Source organism: Notechis scutatus, chromosome Z (genome assembly GCF_049901735.1).
Source record: "Notechis scutatus isolate UNSWTSFEM ecotype Mainland chromosome Z, rNotScu1.2, whole genome shotgun sequence".
NCBI classification, from domain to species: domain Eukaryota; kingdom Metazoa; phylum Chordata; class Lepidosauria; order Squamata; family Elapidae; genus Notechis; species Notechis scutatus.
In genome coordinates, this window is record NC_142025.1 from 106,360,013 (window position 1) to 106,378,108 (window position 18,096).

The window sequence follows — 18,096 nt, forward strand, 5'->3', positions numbered from 1 at the left end:
CATGTAGAGAAAACATGAAATGGGGTTGAAATGCCTTGGAAATGATTTCAAAATTAGATGCCATGGTGGACTGCACAATTGTAATTTTTTTTTACTACCAGTTCTGTGGACGTGGCTTGGTGGGAGTGGCATGGCTTGGTGGGAGTGGCTTGGTAGGCATGGCAGAGGAAGGATACTTCAAAATCCCCATTCCCTCCCCACTCCTGGGGGAAAGTTACTACAAAATCCGATTCCCTCCCCACCCCATTCCCACCCCACTAATCTGCTTTCCAGCTCCATTCTCCTATACAGGACAACAAAGGAAGACCCAGATGAACAGCTGGGACTCAGGAGGCAGAGAATAGATGGGGGTGGGGCCAGTCAGAGGTGGCATTTGCCGGTTCTCCAAAGTACTCAAAATTTCTGCTAAATTTCTCTGGAACTGGTCAGAACCTGCTGAATACCACCTCTGATTCTGATGATGAATTGGGTTGACTAGATTTCTCATCTTTTTCTTTCACCAAAATATGAAATCTTCCTGCCCAGCTTTTTTGTCATTGCCATTTTAACTTCCTGATTTCTATAGAAATACTATTTAGACTTTATATTTTAAAATAAGAGAACATAAAGGAATGACTATCTCATCTCAGATGGCAATGTCAGATTTTATAATAATTTTATAGTACTTTTCAAATCAGTTTCTGTGACCATTTTTGTGCAAAAGAAAAAAAAGAAAAGCTACAAATTCAGTGCTTCATAAGGTTAGCCTCTAATCTATATGTTTAAGATCCAGAAGCTAACATCATTTTTCTGAAGCTAGAACAAATGTATATGTGACATAGCAAGGGTGACATAGCTTGTTATAAAATGATTTTTTAGGAAATCATTTTATAACAAGCATTGATAATTTTCTTTAAAGCAAAACTGCAGATTTCATTTAAATAGATAGGGAATGTCAGAGAAGAAAACTTCTACTTATGAAATATAAGTAGAAGGATTGTATATGGATACAATTTCTTTCCAGCATTTCAATTCACAAGAAAGTTACTCTTTTCTTATCCATAATCTTTTTCATTGCTCTTTTAACTTCCTGATTTCTCAATGTATAAATAAGTGGGTTTAACACTGGGATAATTGCACTATATATGAGGGTTACCATCATGTCCTGTTCTGATGAGATACTCCATTGGGAAGCATGTAATTAGACAATACAGGAAGATAAAGTAAAGTCACCACAATTAAGTGTGACCCACAAGTGGAGAAGACTTTTTGCCAACCATTCCAGGACTGTTTTTAAAAGCAGAAATGTAATAATGTAGAGGTAGGAGAGAACTGTGAAGGCAAATGGGCTCATAACAATACAACTGGTCACAGTACTGAGGAGCATGAGGTTGAGTATGTGTTACCACAGGCTAGTTTCAACAAAGGCTTGATGTCACAGAAAAAGTGTTTAATGTGATTTGATTCACAGAAGGGAAGGTGAGCAGTCACCACTACATGCATCAAGGCATGAAAAAATCCAGTGCACCAGGTAGCTGCTGCCATTAACATACAAACCTCTTTTCTCATGATGAGAGTATAATGTAAAGGATTGCATATTGCAACGTAGCGGTCATAGGCCATGACTGCAAGGAGAATGCCTTCACTACTTCCCAAGAAATGGAAAAAATGCAGCTGGACCATGCAGCCCTTGAAAGAAATTGTGTGCAACTCTGTTAGAAATCCTCCTAGCATCTTTGGCACAGTAACGGTAGCGAAGAAGATGTCAAGGCAGGAAAGACTTCCAAGGAAAAAGTACATGGGAGTGTGGAGGTATTGTTCTATTAAGATTAAAATAATAATCATGCCATTCCCCACCAATATGGTCAGGTACAACAACAGGAAGACTGTAAATAGAATATTTTGAAGTTTAAAGAGGTTAGTCAAACCTATTAGGAAGAATTCGCTCACCTCTGTTTGGTTCTCCATCACTAAAAAGGAAAGAGAAAATGACAAAGTAAATGATATATTAACAAGATACACATAAGAATAAAAAGGCAAAGAAAATAATGATAAGGTGACTGTCTGGTGAAAGTTTGGAATAATTAATAAAAATATGCAAAACAGGATAGAACCCATACCCTACTATTGTTTCATTTATATTTTACCATATGTTTGAAGTTTTTGCTAAAGCAGAATTTTACTCTCCATCCCCTGCTCATCTCTATGTTTCTATTTTTTTCTTTATGGATCTCAAAAACACTGGCAGAGGCATACTCAACTTTATAATAAATTATCAAATAGCACAGATAGAGCATATTATTCCATTCTTTATGAAATTTCCTAAACAATGGATTCAGACTGAAGCTACATTCGAGCTAATTCTAATGTAATAGAATTTTACAACAATAAATATAACTATCTCTATATTCAAAAAAATATAAAAAAGAATAGCAAATAAGTTGTTACTATGGTTGTTCTGCTTTCAACTCAAATCTCCTTACTATCTTAGAGGAACAACTTTCAACTATTACCAAAATGGCTAAATTTTTAAAATACTCATGGCTTGCAGAACCTCCTGTACATTGGTAATTGTTTCAGGCTTTTCTGTAAAACATTTATGTTGTTGCTATTTTAATACATTGTTTTATAGTGTATTTGTTTTTATCGCATTCTTTTTTAAATATTGGTCATAGACAATCAACGAATGAATCTTTGCTTTGTGAATGTTTCCATCTAGCAGAAACCTGAAAAGGATTATTTTTCAATTAGAATCTTCAAAAATCTTCTGTAGAGCAAGCAGTGAGTAAATAACATAAATTCTACTCTCATGATTAATGTGTCTTAAGTGTTGTTGTATCATCATGGTAAGTATTCTATTTTTAATGTTTCTAAATCAGATTTATTAAATTATTACCTGTCTTTTAGGGCATATTTGTGTATTACAGTATTTGCGTATTGCCATGAAAGGAAACAACAACAACAAATGCAAGGTGTCAAACAGAAAGCCCCTAAATAAAATGTTAATTCTAAGGTCTACACCTGTTAAATATTTAGGAAGTTCAAACCTGAATGAGACCTCTTTTCCACTAAAATATGAGGAATTGTTATTTTTTAAACTTCTGCTCAATTATGTCCAATTCTCCGATATTGCCTGGATATGTCCCTGAAGTTTTGGAAAAGTTTTTCAGAAGTTTTGCCTCCTTTCCAGGGCTGAAAAGAAGTGTCTGGGTCCTAGGTCACCCAGCTGGTTTTATGCTTAAGGTAGAACTACAACTAGTGTCTGGTGTCTTGGTTTCTCATATGTTGCCTTAATCATTATATCAGCTGACTCTCACTGTGAGGAAATGGTAACAGAAGATAAAATGGCCCAAAAACATCAACAGGATGTAATTAGAAGGAATACAAGTAATAAACTTCTCTTGCAGAATGTATCTCAAATGATTTGTACTTTTGCAATATGTGCCTGTCTTATAAAGCATCATTTCCTCCCACGAGGGAAAAATAAACAATTCATGGACCAGTAGTTCTTGATTGCCCATGTAGGGATAAAAGTATTGCACGAGAGTATGCACACAAATTATGTAGCTAATTAACATTAATGTATAAAATTGTTTCCCAAAGCATTAGAATAGAGGCATTATTTTTGTATGATTAACAATATATGTAGGAGAGTATGTTTTAATATATAACTAGGTGAGGATTGAAATTAACATTTTAAGTAGTATTAAGGGTAAGGGATGAATAAACATCCAAAATTTATGAAGATCATGTTAAAAAAATAATTAGACATATCCTTAATACAACAGGCAGTTTTCCAGGCCAAGGAGAACTAGATACAGACATCAAGTACAGTTCAAATATATATCTTTATATATCCTGTAATCCGGCAACATTCTACAAATCAGCTGTTCTGTAACTAAGAACTTTATGATCTAGTAAACTGGCAGCATTCCTTATGTTCTTTATGGGCTCTATGGATCCAGCCTGTTTGCTACCTTCCTGTCTGAAGTCCTTGATTCTGCTTCAGGGTTTGCAGTGGAATTCCCAGGCTTATGATCCTGGGCATTTTCAATTTGTCTTTCCTGGGAATGGAATCTCTAGTAGGAGACATGGGATAGTGAGCACAAACCTGATTTGGATTTTTTGTCAAAACAGTAGCCAAGTGATCTGCATCTGAGGGAACTGTTTGTGACTCGCTTGCATTAATGAGCTCATGCTCTGGGAATCATGTGATTCACCTCATGCCACAATTCATATGAGATCAATTTGATTGGCCTTATCCTGATGAATGAATAAGCTGAAAAGATTCCAGAGAGAGCTGGAGGTTGCTCCTAATGATCTGTATGATCCAAAAGGTTTTGTTTTGAGGGTGACAGTGGTCTTGAATCAGACTGTTTCTGTATGATTTTTCCTTTGCTATGGATTCCATTGCTTTCCATGGTTTACAGAATTGCTGAAGGAGATGAAATGGGAGAAGAGATGTTCAGAGCATTGCTGAGGTCAATAAAGGATGACCATAACCAAGCATGAGTGAGAATAGCTACTAATGCCCATCCTGTGATGGTAAGGATGACAAAGTAACTATATACTCTATCCCTGTGATGGCGAACCTATGGCACATATGCCACAGGTGGCATGTAGAGCCATTTGTGCCGGCACATGAGCTGCAGGCAAACTTACCTCACTGTGCATGTGTGAAAAAGCACAGATGATTTTTGATGGGTTTGAGGCCTTTTTGGGCCTCCCAAAAGCTTGAGGAAGGCTTCTGCAGGCTTCTGCAGACTTTGCAGGCCGAAAACTAGCCCCGCTTTGTCACTTCCTGTTTTTCCAAAAATACTGGAAGTGACAAAACAATTATGTGTGCATGCATAGGGGGTATGGGGGGGCATGCATTGCCTTCTGGGTGCTGGCATGCGAGTGTGAGTGTGCAAGCGCACGCACAATTTTTGGCACAGGAGCTCAAAAGGGTTAGCCACCACTGCTCTATCCTATTTTGTCTGCAGATTGCTGTCTGCTGGCCTTGCTTTTTGTGACACAAGCCATTTGGACAAGGGGAACTCAGAGATTCACCTGCAAGGCCAGGAAGAGGAAATTTCATAGCATCTGTTGGACAAAACTATTCAAATTAATTCCCAGTTAGATAGCAGCTTAGTGAAGTTCCAGTGAAGATATATGGGCATAATCTTACCCTGTTACATCGGAATGGTTTGAACATGTTGGGCCTAAAGAAATGGACTGTAAACCATATCACCTACCCCTTAGAACCATGCCTTTCCTTGCTAGCTTGCTGCCTTGAAGGGGACACATGATTGAGTTTTGGCAATCTTTGAGACAGTTTTTCTTTATCTCTTAAGGAGACATAGGTTCATCGCCATTCTTGAGAAGGCATTACATAAGGACAGTTTTCATCCAATGTCCAATCTCCCTTTTCTAAGGAAGGTTGTAGAGAAGGTGGTCATGCAGAAGCTTCAGTGAACCCTAATGAAGCATATTGTCTGGATCCCTTTCAGTCAAATTATATACCTGGACATAGAAGGAAATAGCCTGTTTATAGTTTTGAATGATCTCTGTCAGGAATGGGATGTGAATAGTTCTACTTGATCTGTTTAACATCTACAGGAAACTGCTCAAGTATCATCAATATACTGATAAGACTCAGTTATATCTCTGAGCCCCTAAAAGGCTATAGTAATGCTACAGATGACCTTTCATGTAGAATTGGGAGTCTAGATGGGGAACAACAGACAACTTGCTGGAACCCTGGCAAGACTGAATGGCTAGAGATTTTAAGGCACTACGAAGCTGGGAGTTAACCATCTTTGGTACTAGATGAGTTGGCATTGTCCCATGTTGCAATGACGAGGCAGTCGAGGTGTTTGATCATGATCAGATGAATCATGATGACTTTATTGGAGTCTAGTCTTGCATTTATACACATTTTCAGTAATCCTCTAACATTGGTTAACTTTAGTTATTGCTCAACTTTTGTTACTGTTTAGCATAGTAATTAACACAATTAATTATCTCTAGTTAAAGTCTAACATATGTTTACTTCCTCTCTCTAACCCTTCTTTGCATTAGTTATTTTGTTTGTCTGAGTTGTAATTACTTGTAAACATTCCTAATCTGAGGTTTGCCATCCAAGATAAGAGCGTTCCTGCAATTACAACTCTACATATCCTCGTTTTTTATTTTAAATGGAGGATTCAAAGATTTATGAATGTATCTCAATTGTAGAGGATTAAGAGAGAGGAAAGCAGGACAAAACAATGCGAATAAATCTAGAATACATTGAATAAAACAACAGGTTACAATTAGTACAATAATAATAATTATAGCATAAAAGAAAAACTGTCTGAGCCAAGACCAATCAGGAAGCCAATTGGTTAGCCACTCAAAAGGTGAGTACTGAGCATGGATATTATTTTGAATGTATGATTGTAAATTGACAAGCTCATCCTCAATAGTTTTATTCAAAGAATGAAAAATTCTGAGGATGAACATTAGTAGCATATTTATCAAAAAAGATTGATCAGAGGCATTAAAAATAGGAAAATTGTCAGGATACATATCAGGAGCTATACTAAGTCCATACAAAGAAGAATTAAAGGTACCTGACAACCAATAGTAGTTAGAACAATAACTATAATTCCCTAGTTTTTGTGTGTGTGTGCTGAGCAGCATCATAATCAGACTAATTATGAACCCAAGTGTGTTTAGCGTGACAACAGAAACACAGACCCCTTGTAAATTGGCTAACTTTCAAGTAACGCCAACGGACAGAATTCAATTGTATAGGGGGTTTAGAAAATAGCCAGGAGTGTGAAATAGATTGTAGTTGTGAGACAATAAATATAGAAGACATGATCAAGTTAGGGGTAAAAGAAATTTAACCAAATGCCATTGGGGGCTCATAGTATAAGTAATATTTGTGCCATGGGTCATAAACATATATTGTGCATGACGAACCCACAAATTAGGGTTAAGACGAACCACAGAAGTGCCATTTGGAGCAGAAACACCATTAACCATAAACAAGAAAATACAAAGTAAAATTGTAACAGAATTAGCAGTAATAATAGCAAAAACAGCAGCAACAAGATTTTCAGGAGTCTGAGGTAATGAGGCCTGTTGCAGTTGTTGTTGAGCTTGATATGTAGTAGATTTAACCTGGCCCCAAGTGATGAGTTGTGGGCGCTTCAACCTTGGAAGCCAGACTTCTGTGTTCAGATGAAGATTGAAATCCGGAATCAGGTTGTGAAGGCCCTGATGCCATGCCATGATACAGACAAACACAGTGCGCTGGCACCCACACTGCTTGTCCAGTAGAAGGATCTTTCATGGCAGCGTAACCACAACCCTAGGTGATCAGCAGTGTAGGGCCTTTCCAGGTTGGATCTGGAGCTTGGCGATACTTTACCAAAGGCCTTGCTAAAGATTCAGTAGTTTGAAAATGCAAATTAACAGGTGAGTCTGCAAGAGAATCTAAAAAGGTTAAATAATTCCAAGTATATAATGCTACAGCAATGAGATTTTGAATCTTTCGCAGATGGTAAGGGCCAGACTCAGTTTGTAATTGTTTTTGAAGCAATGCCTTAAAAGTACGATGAGCTTGCTCAACTATAGCTTGACCCTGAGAGTTGTAAAGAATTCCGTGCACTAAAGTAATATTCCATTTCTGACAAAAGTTTTGAAATTCCTTACTAATATAAGCTGGGCCATTATCAGTTTTCAATTGAGAAGGCCGACCCATCACAGCAAAAGAGGATAGGCAATGAGAAATAACATCTGAAGTACATTCGTGTTTTAAAACAGTAACCCAAAGGAAATGTGAATGAGTGTCAATAGACATGTGAAGATAACAGTATGGTTTAAAAGTTGAAAATTGAGTTACATCCATTTGCCAAATTTGATTAGCTTGAGTTCCTCGTGAGTTGACACCTACTGGAAAGGGAACTGCCAGCTGCTGACAAGCTGGACAAGCACGGACAATATCCCGGGCTTGAGATAATGAAATTTTAAATTGCTTTGCAAGCGATTTAGCATTTTGATGAAAATAAGAATGGCTATCAACAGGATCAACAAACAAAGACGCAACATCCTTTAAGGATTCATCTGTCTTCTGATTTCCTTCAGTCAAGGCATTAGTAAAGGGAGTATGACTCCGAATGTGTTCTACATACAAAGAATACAAGCGAGTTTCCAAACTATTCTTTAACGATAAAAACAAGGATAACAAATTCTTATCCAAAGAGAGAGCACAATAAGAAAAGGGAAGAGATTGCATAGCTAAATACACATATTGTGTATCAACAATCAAGTTAATAGGTTGGTCATTGAACAATTGTAAAGCTAAAATCACAGCAGCCAGCTCAGCACGTTGAGCTGAAGTCTGCATGGCAGTAAATTTAGAATACCATTGTTGTTGAATCTGCCAGACGACCACACCTCTTGTAGGTGAGCCATCAGTAAAAACTTTAAGAGCTTTAGAAATAGGATTTCGCACAAAAATGAAAGAAAAGGCCAGATTTAAAGTAGTAGTAACCACTACTCTAGGATCCTTGGGTAAAGAATATAATAAGTTTCCCACATATTGAGAAAAGGCTATCTGATATGATTCTGAAATCATCATCAAATGCTCATGTTCAACTTTTGTATGAGTGAAAGCTATGCTAATGAGATCCTGTCCTGTAAGATGTTAAGCTCCTTTACGACCTTTGATAATCAAATCCTCTAATGTTGATTTGTTAAGGATAAATGTTTCTAGATGGAGTAGCTGACAAATTAATCCATTCATGAATGTTGACCACTTGTGGAGAGGCATTAGAATAAAGACATCCTGTGGGTAAGGGTGCAGTAGGAAGAATAGCTAAACAAAGTCCTATTGTTAAGGATGTTATCCTGTCCACATATCGATGCTTAAACTTATTCAATATTTCTTGAAGGCATGTTCTTTGAAGATCAGTTAATACAATTAGATCTCCTGGTGATTGTGCTCCCTTCAAAGACTGAAATAAAGGCAACATATCACCAGTTGTAATGTAGAAGAATGAGCACGCCCAATTAATAATGCCAAATAATTTTTGCCATTGTACTAAAGTATCTGATTTCTGTACTTGTAATTCAGGAAGAATTGGAATGGAGCAATTATGCAACATTCTATGTCCTAAGTAGGTATAAGGTTCTACCTTTTGAATTTTGTCTGAGGCTATATACAATCCTTGTTCTGCCACAATATCCATTAACTCTTTTAACAAAATAGATTCGTCAAAATTTGGGGCTGCTATCATTAAAAACTTGAACAGTAAATGCAAATGTTTCTTTGTCTTGAGGCTGCAAAGGTATAGTAAAAAAGCAGTCTTTAAGATCAACTACCAATAATTTATAAAAATTAGGAATTAAGTTAGGATTTGGTAGACCACATTGTAAAGGACCCATGTTTTTATAAAGGACCAAATCCTGCAGAAGGCGAAATTTCCCATTTTTCTTTTTTATAACAAAAACAGGAGTATTCCAAAGACTATTAGAAAGTTCTATATGACCAACAGCCAATTGTTCTTGAACCAATTGTTGTAAAGCAGCAAGTTTTTCCCTTGATAATGGTCATTGTTCCACCCAAACCATCTTAGAACAGAACCATTTAAGAAGAAGAGCCATCATCAAGAATCAAATGAACATTAAGAAGAGAAAGGATATCACAACCCCAAATATTAGTATGAATATCTAGAATGTATGGTTGTAGGAAAAAAGTCTTACCAGCAGATGTTGTAACATTAATTTCTTGAGCATTCTGCCAAGCAGCTGTAGAACCTCCTATTCCCCACAATGAAGAAACTGTTGTTTTTGCCACTGTACTGGCCAATGTAAAGAGGAGATGACAGTAACATCTGATCCAGTATCCAATAACCCTTGAAATGGTTGTTTATTTAAGAAGAGAGAGGAGTTCAGCTGATGAAGTAAACCTACAGATAAAAAAATTGATCCAAATCCTGCATCCACACGATTACCTATACCAGGATATGGATTTTCATATAGAAGAAGAAACAATTGAAAAACAGAAGAATTACAAGGAAGAACTTGAGGAAGATTCACCCAAATCTGAATCATGAGGATACTAGTGTAATCTGAATCTATTACACCAGGCACAACAAAACAGCCCTTTTTGTGTGCAGAAGAACGAGGCAAAATTAATCAAACTAATCCTGAAGGAAGAGGTCCTTTAAATTGAGACGAAACTATTTTAACTTCTAAAGGAAATTTAAACTCAATTACCTCTTGAGTAATTAAATCAATCCCAGCACTACCAGCTGTGGCTAGGGAGGAGTGAGATAGACTGCTGGAGGAGTCAGGTAATATTTGCTTCCAATCTTCAGGAATCTTTGTATAACCATTTTTTATTCCTTCTACAAGTCCTCTTGTAAAATTACCACTAATCCCATAGTCTGTACCTACCTTTTTAAACTCTCCTAAGATCTGATAAGGTAGACCCTCCCATGCTGCTACTTGCAGTCCAAGCTGTGGTCCCTGACCAGGATGATATTGTACTGGACAAACAGACATTAATTCTGCAAGTTCTGTCCCTGAGACAGAGGCATCATTTTCACAATTCTCACTCATTTTCTGAAAAGAAGACTGAACAATAGAGTCAGGAGGCTTTTGCCCTGTATCTGCAGAAGCTGAGGGAATGGAAGACATATATTCAGGTGAAGAAGGAGGATAAATGACAACATTAGTATAACATGAAGGTGGAGGTGTGTTTAAAAGAGAAAGTTCATTGTGACCAAATTTTTCAATTGCATATCTACATAAATGCCACATCTGCAAAACTTCTATTTCTGCTCGAGGTTCAGTATGCAATATATTCCCTATACGTTTCCAATCAGTTAATTTTAAAGACCCCTCTTTTGGATACCATAAGCACTGAGCTGTAATCTCCTGGACCATCCTTAAGAGATTTTTCTCTGGTACCTGAGTATTATTTTTCTTCAACAAATAGCCTAATTCATCTACATGCTTCCTTTGTTCCTCAGAAAGCAAAGACCCCATACTTACAGAAACCAAAAATGGTTGAGAAACCCCAAAGGGTTGAAGGTGCACCAAATCCTTGCTGGACGAAGTAAGAGGGTCCCTGTTCATGCGCCACTTGTTGCAATGACGAGGCAGTTGAGGTGTTTGATCATGATCAGATGAATCATGATGACTTTATTTGAGTCTAGTCTTGCATTTATACACATTTTCAGTAATCCTCTAACATTGGTTAACTTTAGTTATTGCTCAACTTTCGTTACTGTTTAGCATAGTAATTAACACAATTAATTATCTCTAGTTAAAGTCTAACATATGTTTACTTCCTCTCTCTAATCCTTCTTTGCATTAGTGATTTTGTTTGTCTGAGTTGTAATTACTTGTAAACATTCCTAATCTGAGGTTTGCCATCCAAGATAAGAGTGTTCCTGCAATTACAACTCTACAGTCCCAAACAGATCAGATGCACAACCTGGGAGTCCTTCTGGATTCATAACTCCTGCCTAAAGAGCAGATGGAAGCCATAACCAGGAGACCTTTGCAAAACTTCTGTTGTGCTCCAGTTATATCCATTCCTGGGTCACAAAGCTTTGCTCACAGTTATTCATGCCCTGATAATCTTCTGAATGGACTACTATAATGTAGTCTATATGGGCTACCTTTGAAGTACATATAGAAGCTTCAACTGTGAATGTCGCAGCATGAGCATGTGTGTTTGTAAAAGTATGCACATTACACTTCTGCCCTATACTAAACATTGGTTACCAATTTGCTTCTGGAACCAATTCAAGATTTTTATTTATTTTATTTATTTGTCAAGCAAGTATTAGATTACAGGTATAAGTATAAACATGGTTATGAATAAATTATGAATAAAAAGAAACATTAGGACAGGGACGGTAGGTACATTGGTGCACTTATGCACGCCCCCTACAGACCTCTTAGGAAAGGGGTGAGGTCAATAGTAGACAGTCTAAGGTTATAGTTTTTGGGGTTTGGGAAAGAAACCACAGAGTCAGGTAGAGTATTCCAGACATTGACCACTCTGTTGCTGAAGTTGTATTTCCTGCAATCAAGTTTGGTGTGGTTTACCTTCAGTCTGTATCTATTGTGTGCTCTTGTATTGTTATCGTTGAAGCTGAAGTATTCATTGATAGGTAGGACATTGCAATCGATAATTTTATGTGCTACACATAGGTCAGACAGAAGGCAGCATAGTTTTAGGTTGTCCAGGTCTAAAATTTCAAGTCTGGTGGCATAAAGTATTCTGCTATGAATAGAGGAGTGGAGAACTCTTCTTGTGAAATATTTCTGGACTTTCTCAACTGTATTAATATTAGAAACATAATGCGGGTTCCAGACTGATGAGCTGTATTCAAGTATTGGTTTATACATACAAACGCTTAATGTAAAGGCAGAAAAATACTATTTGCATTTGTGTTTGGAATATATCTATTAATAAATCATAGAAATTCTGAATGTTTTTATACTTAAAAATGAAAGAACATGAAAAAAATGACAAATATTTTTTTATATATACAATAATTTCTGAAATCAGTTTTCATACTATATCCTAAATTCCAGTACCCCTTTCAACTATGAGATAGGTCAAGATAATTATATTTCTGGGGATCCAGTTAGCTAACAGACATTGACACATACTTTTACTCAACCAACTTTATAATAGCTCATAGCAAGATTTTCAAAAGAGCTGAAATAATTTTTCAAGGGAGTGTAATTTAAACATTTAATTTTGGAGGGAGTACATATGTAATACTGAGATCAGTAAGGAGCATTTATGGTTGTTCCATGATTCTTATTATAAAACAAAGTAATATTATACATTAAATATGATGCTTGTAGATCAGTCTTCCCATCATACATAATTCAAACAGGTTCAAGAGATTTTCATCCAATAAATAAATGAGAATTGAGAGATTATGAAAGATACAGAATTGTTTAAGGATCCATTTATAGAAATAGGACTTGGATCATGAACAACTTTATCCAAAACAGAAAAACTCACTTCTCAGACTCACTCATTCTTTTTTCTAAAGAGCATATTAGCTCAATGTCACCTCAATTATTTTTGCAGTATAGAAAGTTTAAAAATGGTGATCTGACTATTTGTTAAATTTATTTGCTACCTATTACATATTGAAATAACCCTGGGTGGATTTATATAATAATATCAATCAATCAATTGAGCAGATTAAAATAATGCCAGTTTTGGCAAATTTGAAATTTCATTTGTAAAACTGAACAATCACGGATAGAATAACACTCCAGCTTTTGTTTTCAGGAAGAATTGAAAATCTTTTTCATAACAATTTTTTTCATTGCCATTTTAACCTCCCGATTTCTTAGTGTATAGATAAGTGGGTTTAAAACTGGAGTAACTGCACTGTATATGAGGGTTAATATCATTTCCCGTTGTGATGAGGCATCCACAGTGGGAAGCATGTAATTAAAAAGCACAGGAACATAAAGTAAAGCCACCACAATCAGGTGGGATCCACAGGTAGAGAAAGCTTTTTGCTGACCACTCTGGGATTGTATTTTGAAGAGAAGGAAAGTGATAATGTAGAGATAGGAAATTATTGTGATGATAAAAGGGGTCATAGCAACAAAAATAGTCACAGTACTGAGGAGCATGAGATTGAGGTGTGTGCTACCACAGGCCAGTTTCAACAAAGGCTTGATGTCACAGAAAAAGTGTTCAATATGATTTGGTCCACAGAAGGAAAGACAAGCAGTCACCACTGCATGCATTAAGGCATGGAAAAATCCAGTGCACCAAGTAGCTGCTGCCATCAGGATACAAAGCTCTTTTCTCATGATGAGAGTGTAATGCAAAGGTTTACATATTGCAACATAACGATCATAGGCCATGACTCCAAGGAGAATAACTTCACTGCTACCCAAGAAGTGGAAAAAATGCAGCTGGGCTATGCAGCCCTTGAAAGAAATAATATGCAGATCTGAAAGAAATCCAGCTAGCATTTTGGGAACGGTAACCGTGGAATAGAAGATGTCAAGGCAGGAAAGATTTCCAAGGAAAAAGTACATGGGAGTTTGAAGGTGCGGTTCAGTTAAAATAATAATAATTATAGCACCATTCCCTACTAATGTGGCCAAGTATAACAGCAGGAAGACTGTAAACAGTACATTGTAAAGCTTGAAGAGATTTGTCAGTCCCATTAAGATGAATTCACTCACCTCTGTTTGGTTCTCCATCACTAAAAAGGAAAAAAAGATTATGCCAAATAAATCAGATGTTAACAAGTTATATTTAGCTAAGTACATTACATACTTATCTACCCAAACTAAATCCAACTTCTGAATATGACAGCAAGATAATATTGGGACATAGAGATCTGGATAAATAATGACACAATTTTATTTATTGAGCCACAGTGACCTAGCTACAGTGGAAAAACTATCCAGGCAGAGTATCTATGGAACTTCTCAGTCATCCAGGTCAAAGTTGTTCCAAAGGTGCTTTCTGAAGAGGCAATTGGACTTTCTTGTTTTTCTTGAAGATGTTGACAGAGCTGATGAAGCTTCTTAGATGAGAAGTGAAATCTCTTCAAAGAAAAACCAGAAGGTCCAGCTGGGACATTCAGGCAGAGTTAAGTTTATAAAATGTAAACCTGATGCTGACTACCATACAGACATAGTATGACAATAACTAAAAAAAATAACAATGGCATATTGAATTCTAACCTTTTAATTCAATCCCCTAAATGATTGTTGAATTAAGATTCTTGGTATTTACTTTCCCTTTTCCAAATTACAAAGATCTAGATCTCCAAATTTTAGCATTATCTGTCATTTTAAATATTTCTTCAAGTGTTCAGTATAGAATATGCCTGTTTAATGGCCCATCCATACTTTCTGCCTCTGGAGAAGAATGAACATTTCTAGCTGTTGTGATATGCCACAAATTATCACTCCCCAAAGTATGACCTCTTAGGGAACTATTGTTGGTTCTGACAAGATATTATTTATCATAGTGATAAAGCTATAAGAATGATAAAACAGAATCTGAAAACATTGGTGAAATTTCTTAAAAGATTAAATTGCTTTCTTAAAATAGAGAAAGGAAAACATAGAAATAACAAGATGATCAATCTAGGCTGTTCATGTTGTACAAGATTCATCAGATACTCATTCTTGTTTTTAAACTTGTCCTGAGGCCTAGAATTTTGATGGTGAATCATCGTACCTGCCAGCAGGGGTGGGATTCAAATTTTTTAACAACCGGTTCTGTGGGCATGGCTTAGATGGTGGTCATGGCTTGGTCATGTGACTGCGTGGATATGGCTTGGTGGTCATGTTATTGGCTGGGTGTAGACAACTCAATATCACTCACATCGAGGCACGCATCTCCTTGCCTGGCCTCTTATGACTGTGGGGATGCTGCAACAGTCGTAAGTGTGAAAAATGGTCATAAGTCACTTTTTTTCAGTGCCATTGTCATAAATTGACATAAATTGTCACTCCACACAAGCAAAGTACCAGCAAAGAAGGGGTAAAAAACTCCAGAGACATTCCTGAGACAGGAAATCTAGTCCTGCCAAGAATGTAATAAGGGTTAACGGAGAGGCAGTTTCTGTAAGCAACACCAGAATGTTTCCTTCCTGCCTTCCTTACAGGATTAGGCCAGTAATTTCTTCTAAAAACCAGTTCTCCGAACTGCTTAGAATGTTAACAACCTGTTCTAGCGAATAGATGCGAACTGGTAGAGAATCCCACCCCTGCCTGCCAGCTGTTATCTCTTATTTCCAAGGTTCTTCTTCCCAGAATTCTTCTAGATTTTTTTAAAGCACCCACTTTACTATTCAATATCCATTACCCTTCCTTCTCTAACAAAAAAAAATTGTCATCAGAATTTAAACTAACAGTCTGCCTCAAATGCTTACCAGCAAAACTGTCAGTATGAATGGATGAATATCACAAGAGCAACTTATTGTGGTTTAAAGCAGGTTCACTGCAGATATGGTCCATGCTATACTCTATGCTACATATATTTTTACATGTTACTGTAAGTTACTGTTATTGGTCTGGAATGGTAAATAGCGATTTTGTGATTGAAATCATTACCATTATTTTTTTTTTCTTGGCAGTTCCTTCATCTATCAGGAAAACTGAGAAGACAGATCCTCTAGTTAGGTTTTTAAGATTTTCTATGTGTGACAAAGCAGAGTTCACTATGCAGCTACAGGTCTCTGGATTTATATTTGGAATACTATCATCAGTAATAATTTTATCCAAGCCTCCCCCTCCCCTTATATAGATTAATCATTACGTACCACAGAAAATATATGCTTGTATATTACCAAAGATTAGGTGAAAAAGGTATCAAATAGAAATCTCCTGAAAAAGATGAATTATGTACCACAGAAAATATACACTTGTATATTGCAAAAGAGTAGGTGAAGAAAGTATTGAAGTCCCCTGAAATGAATGAATTTCAAGTCTAATGTCTATATGTGCTACATAGTTAGACAGTTCATACCTTGATGAGACTTCTTTCCTACTAACATATGAAGAAAGATCACTGAAGATAAAATGGCTCAAGAGTTTTAAAAAAATCAGCTGTGTGTAATTAGAAAGGAAGTAAATAAAACCTTTCTTGCAAAACACACCCAGAAAGATTTGCATCTTTGCAAAAACGTGATTAGTTTATAAAACATTATATCCTGCCATTAGGGAAAAAGAAGCAATCTATTAAATAGAGTTCTTGATTGCTCATATGGGGATACGTTTGTCTATTTTGAGTGTGCACATAATTTGTGCAGCCAATTACGCTATTATAATTTCAATAGAAAAAAAATATCCCCCAATATTTTGGAATATGAGGACAGGAAAAAAAACACAGGAGAGGCTGTTATTAATAACGTGATGACTGAAATAACCTTTAAAGTTTAAGAACAAGGAATGTGACAAGTGATCTAGATAGTCTACTAATTTAGTATTCATCCTCTCAATGCACACTACTACTACTGCATAATATAGCTTGGATATCAGTATGGGTATATCATAGTTCACTTTGGGGGGAAAAATCACCTCAGGACCAGATGCAATGCAACATGTAGGTCACTATTGTATATTTAGATGATTTGCCTATTATGCCTCATCATCCTTCCCTCACCAACTTGTGCTTCATAATACTACTTATAGAGAGGACTAAAGATGTTTGAGATGAAATTGGTGAACTTAAACAAAATAAGAGTGCAGTGGCAGTATTCTTCTTGGGGGAGGATTACAAAATTAACAAAAAGCAGTGGGGTGATACAGTTCTATTCAGATTCATTTGTAGCTTTAAATGTTTCTAATTATGTATATTCATCTACCGTGTTTCTCCAACAATACGGCCTCCACCAATAGGAAGACCCAGCATGTTTTCTAGGCATAAAATCAAATTAAGCCCCTCCCCCCAAATTTAGGCCTAGTTTAAAACATGCAAAATAGGGGGAAGGGTGGGGGGACTTGCCATTTGGAGTGCCGTTGGAGCTACCACCGCCATTTGGAGTGCCCTTGGAGCTGCTGCCGCCGTTTGGAGCTGCCTCTGCCGCTTGGAGCCGCCGCCATTTGGAGCTGCCTCTGCCATTTGGAGCCGCCGCCGCCATTTGGAGCTGCCTCTGCCGTTTGGAGCTGCTGCCGCCGTTTGGAGCCGCCGCCGCCGTTTGAAGCTGCCGCTTCCGCGCTTGGAGCACTACCGCTGTTTGGAGCACCACCGCCACTCCAAACACGGCGGCAGCTCCAAACACGGAAGCAGCAGCTCCAAACGTGACGGCGGCAGCTCCAAACAGCGGTGGTGGCTCTGCTTCCGTGTTTGGAGCTGCCTCTGCCGTTTGGAGCTGCCTCTGCCGTTTGGAGTGCCGCCGTCACGTTTGGAGCTGCTGCTTCCGTGTTTGGAGCTGCCGCCGTGTTTGGAGTGGCGGTGGTGCTCCAAACAGCGGTAGTGCTCCAAACGCGGAAGCGGCAGCTTCAAACGGCGGCGGTGGCTCCAAACGGCGGCAGCAGCTCCAAACGGCAGAGGCAGCTCCAAACGGCAGAGGCAGCTCCAATGGTACTCCAAACAGCGGCGGCAGCTCCAAATGG

General features: G+C 37.4%; 2 protein-coding genes across 2 annotated transcripts; both read right to left on the reverse strand.

Annotated features, from left to right (window-relative positions):
- Positions 1-1,012: 1,012 nt before the first annotated feature.
- Positions 1,013-1,947, reverse strand: LOC113427463 (olfactory receptor 12D1-like). The gene is given in 4 exon segments (XM_087945951.1): positions 1,013-1,155; positions 1,158-1,267; positions 1,269-1,377; positions 1,380-1,947. Coding segments are annotated over 4 exon segments (930 nt in total).
- Positions 1,948-13,333: 11,386 nt separating this feature from the next.
- On the reverse strand, positions 13,334-14,223 carry LOC113427462 (olfactory receptor 12D1-like). The gene is given in 2 exon segments (XM_026689977.2): positions 13,334-13,414; positions 13,417-14,223. Coding segments are annotated over 2 exon segments (888 nt in total).
- Between the last annotated feature and the right edge of the window lie 3,873 nt (positions 14,224-18,096).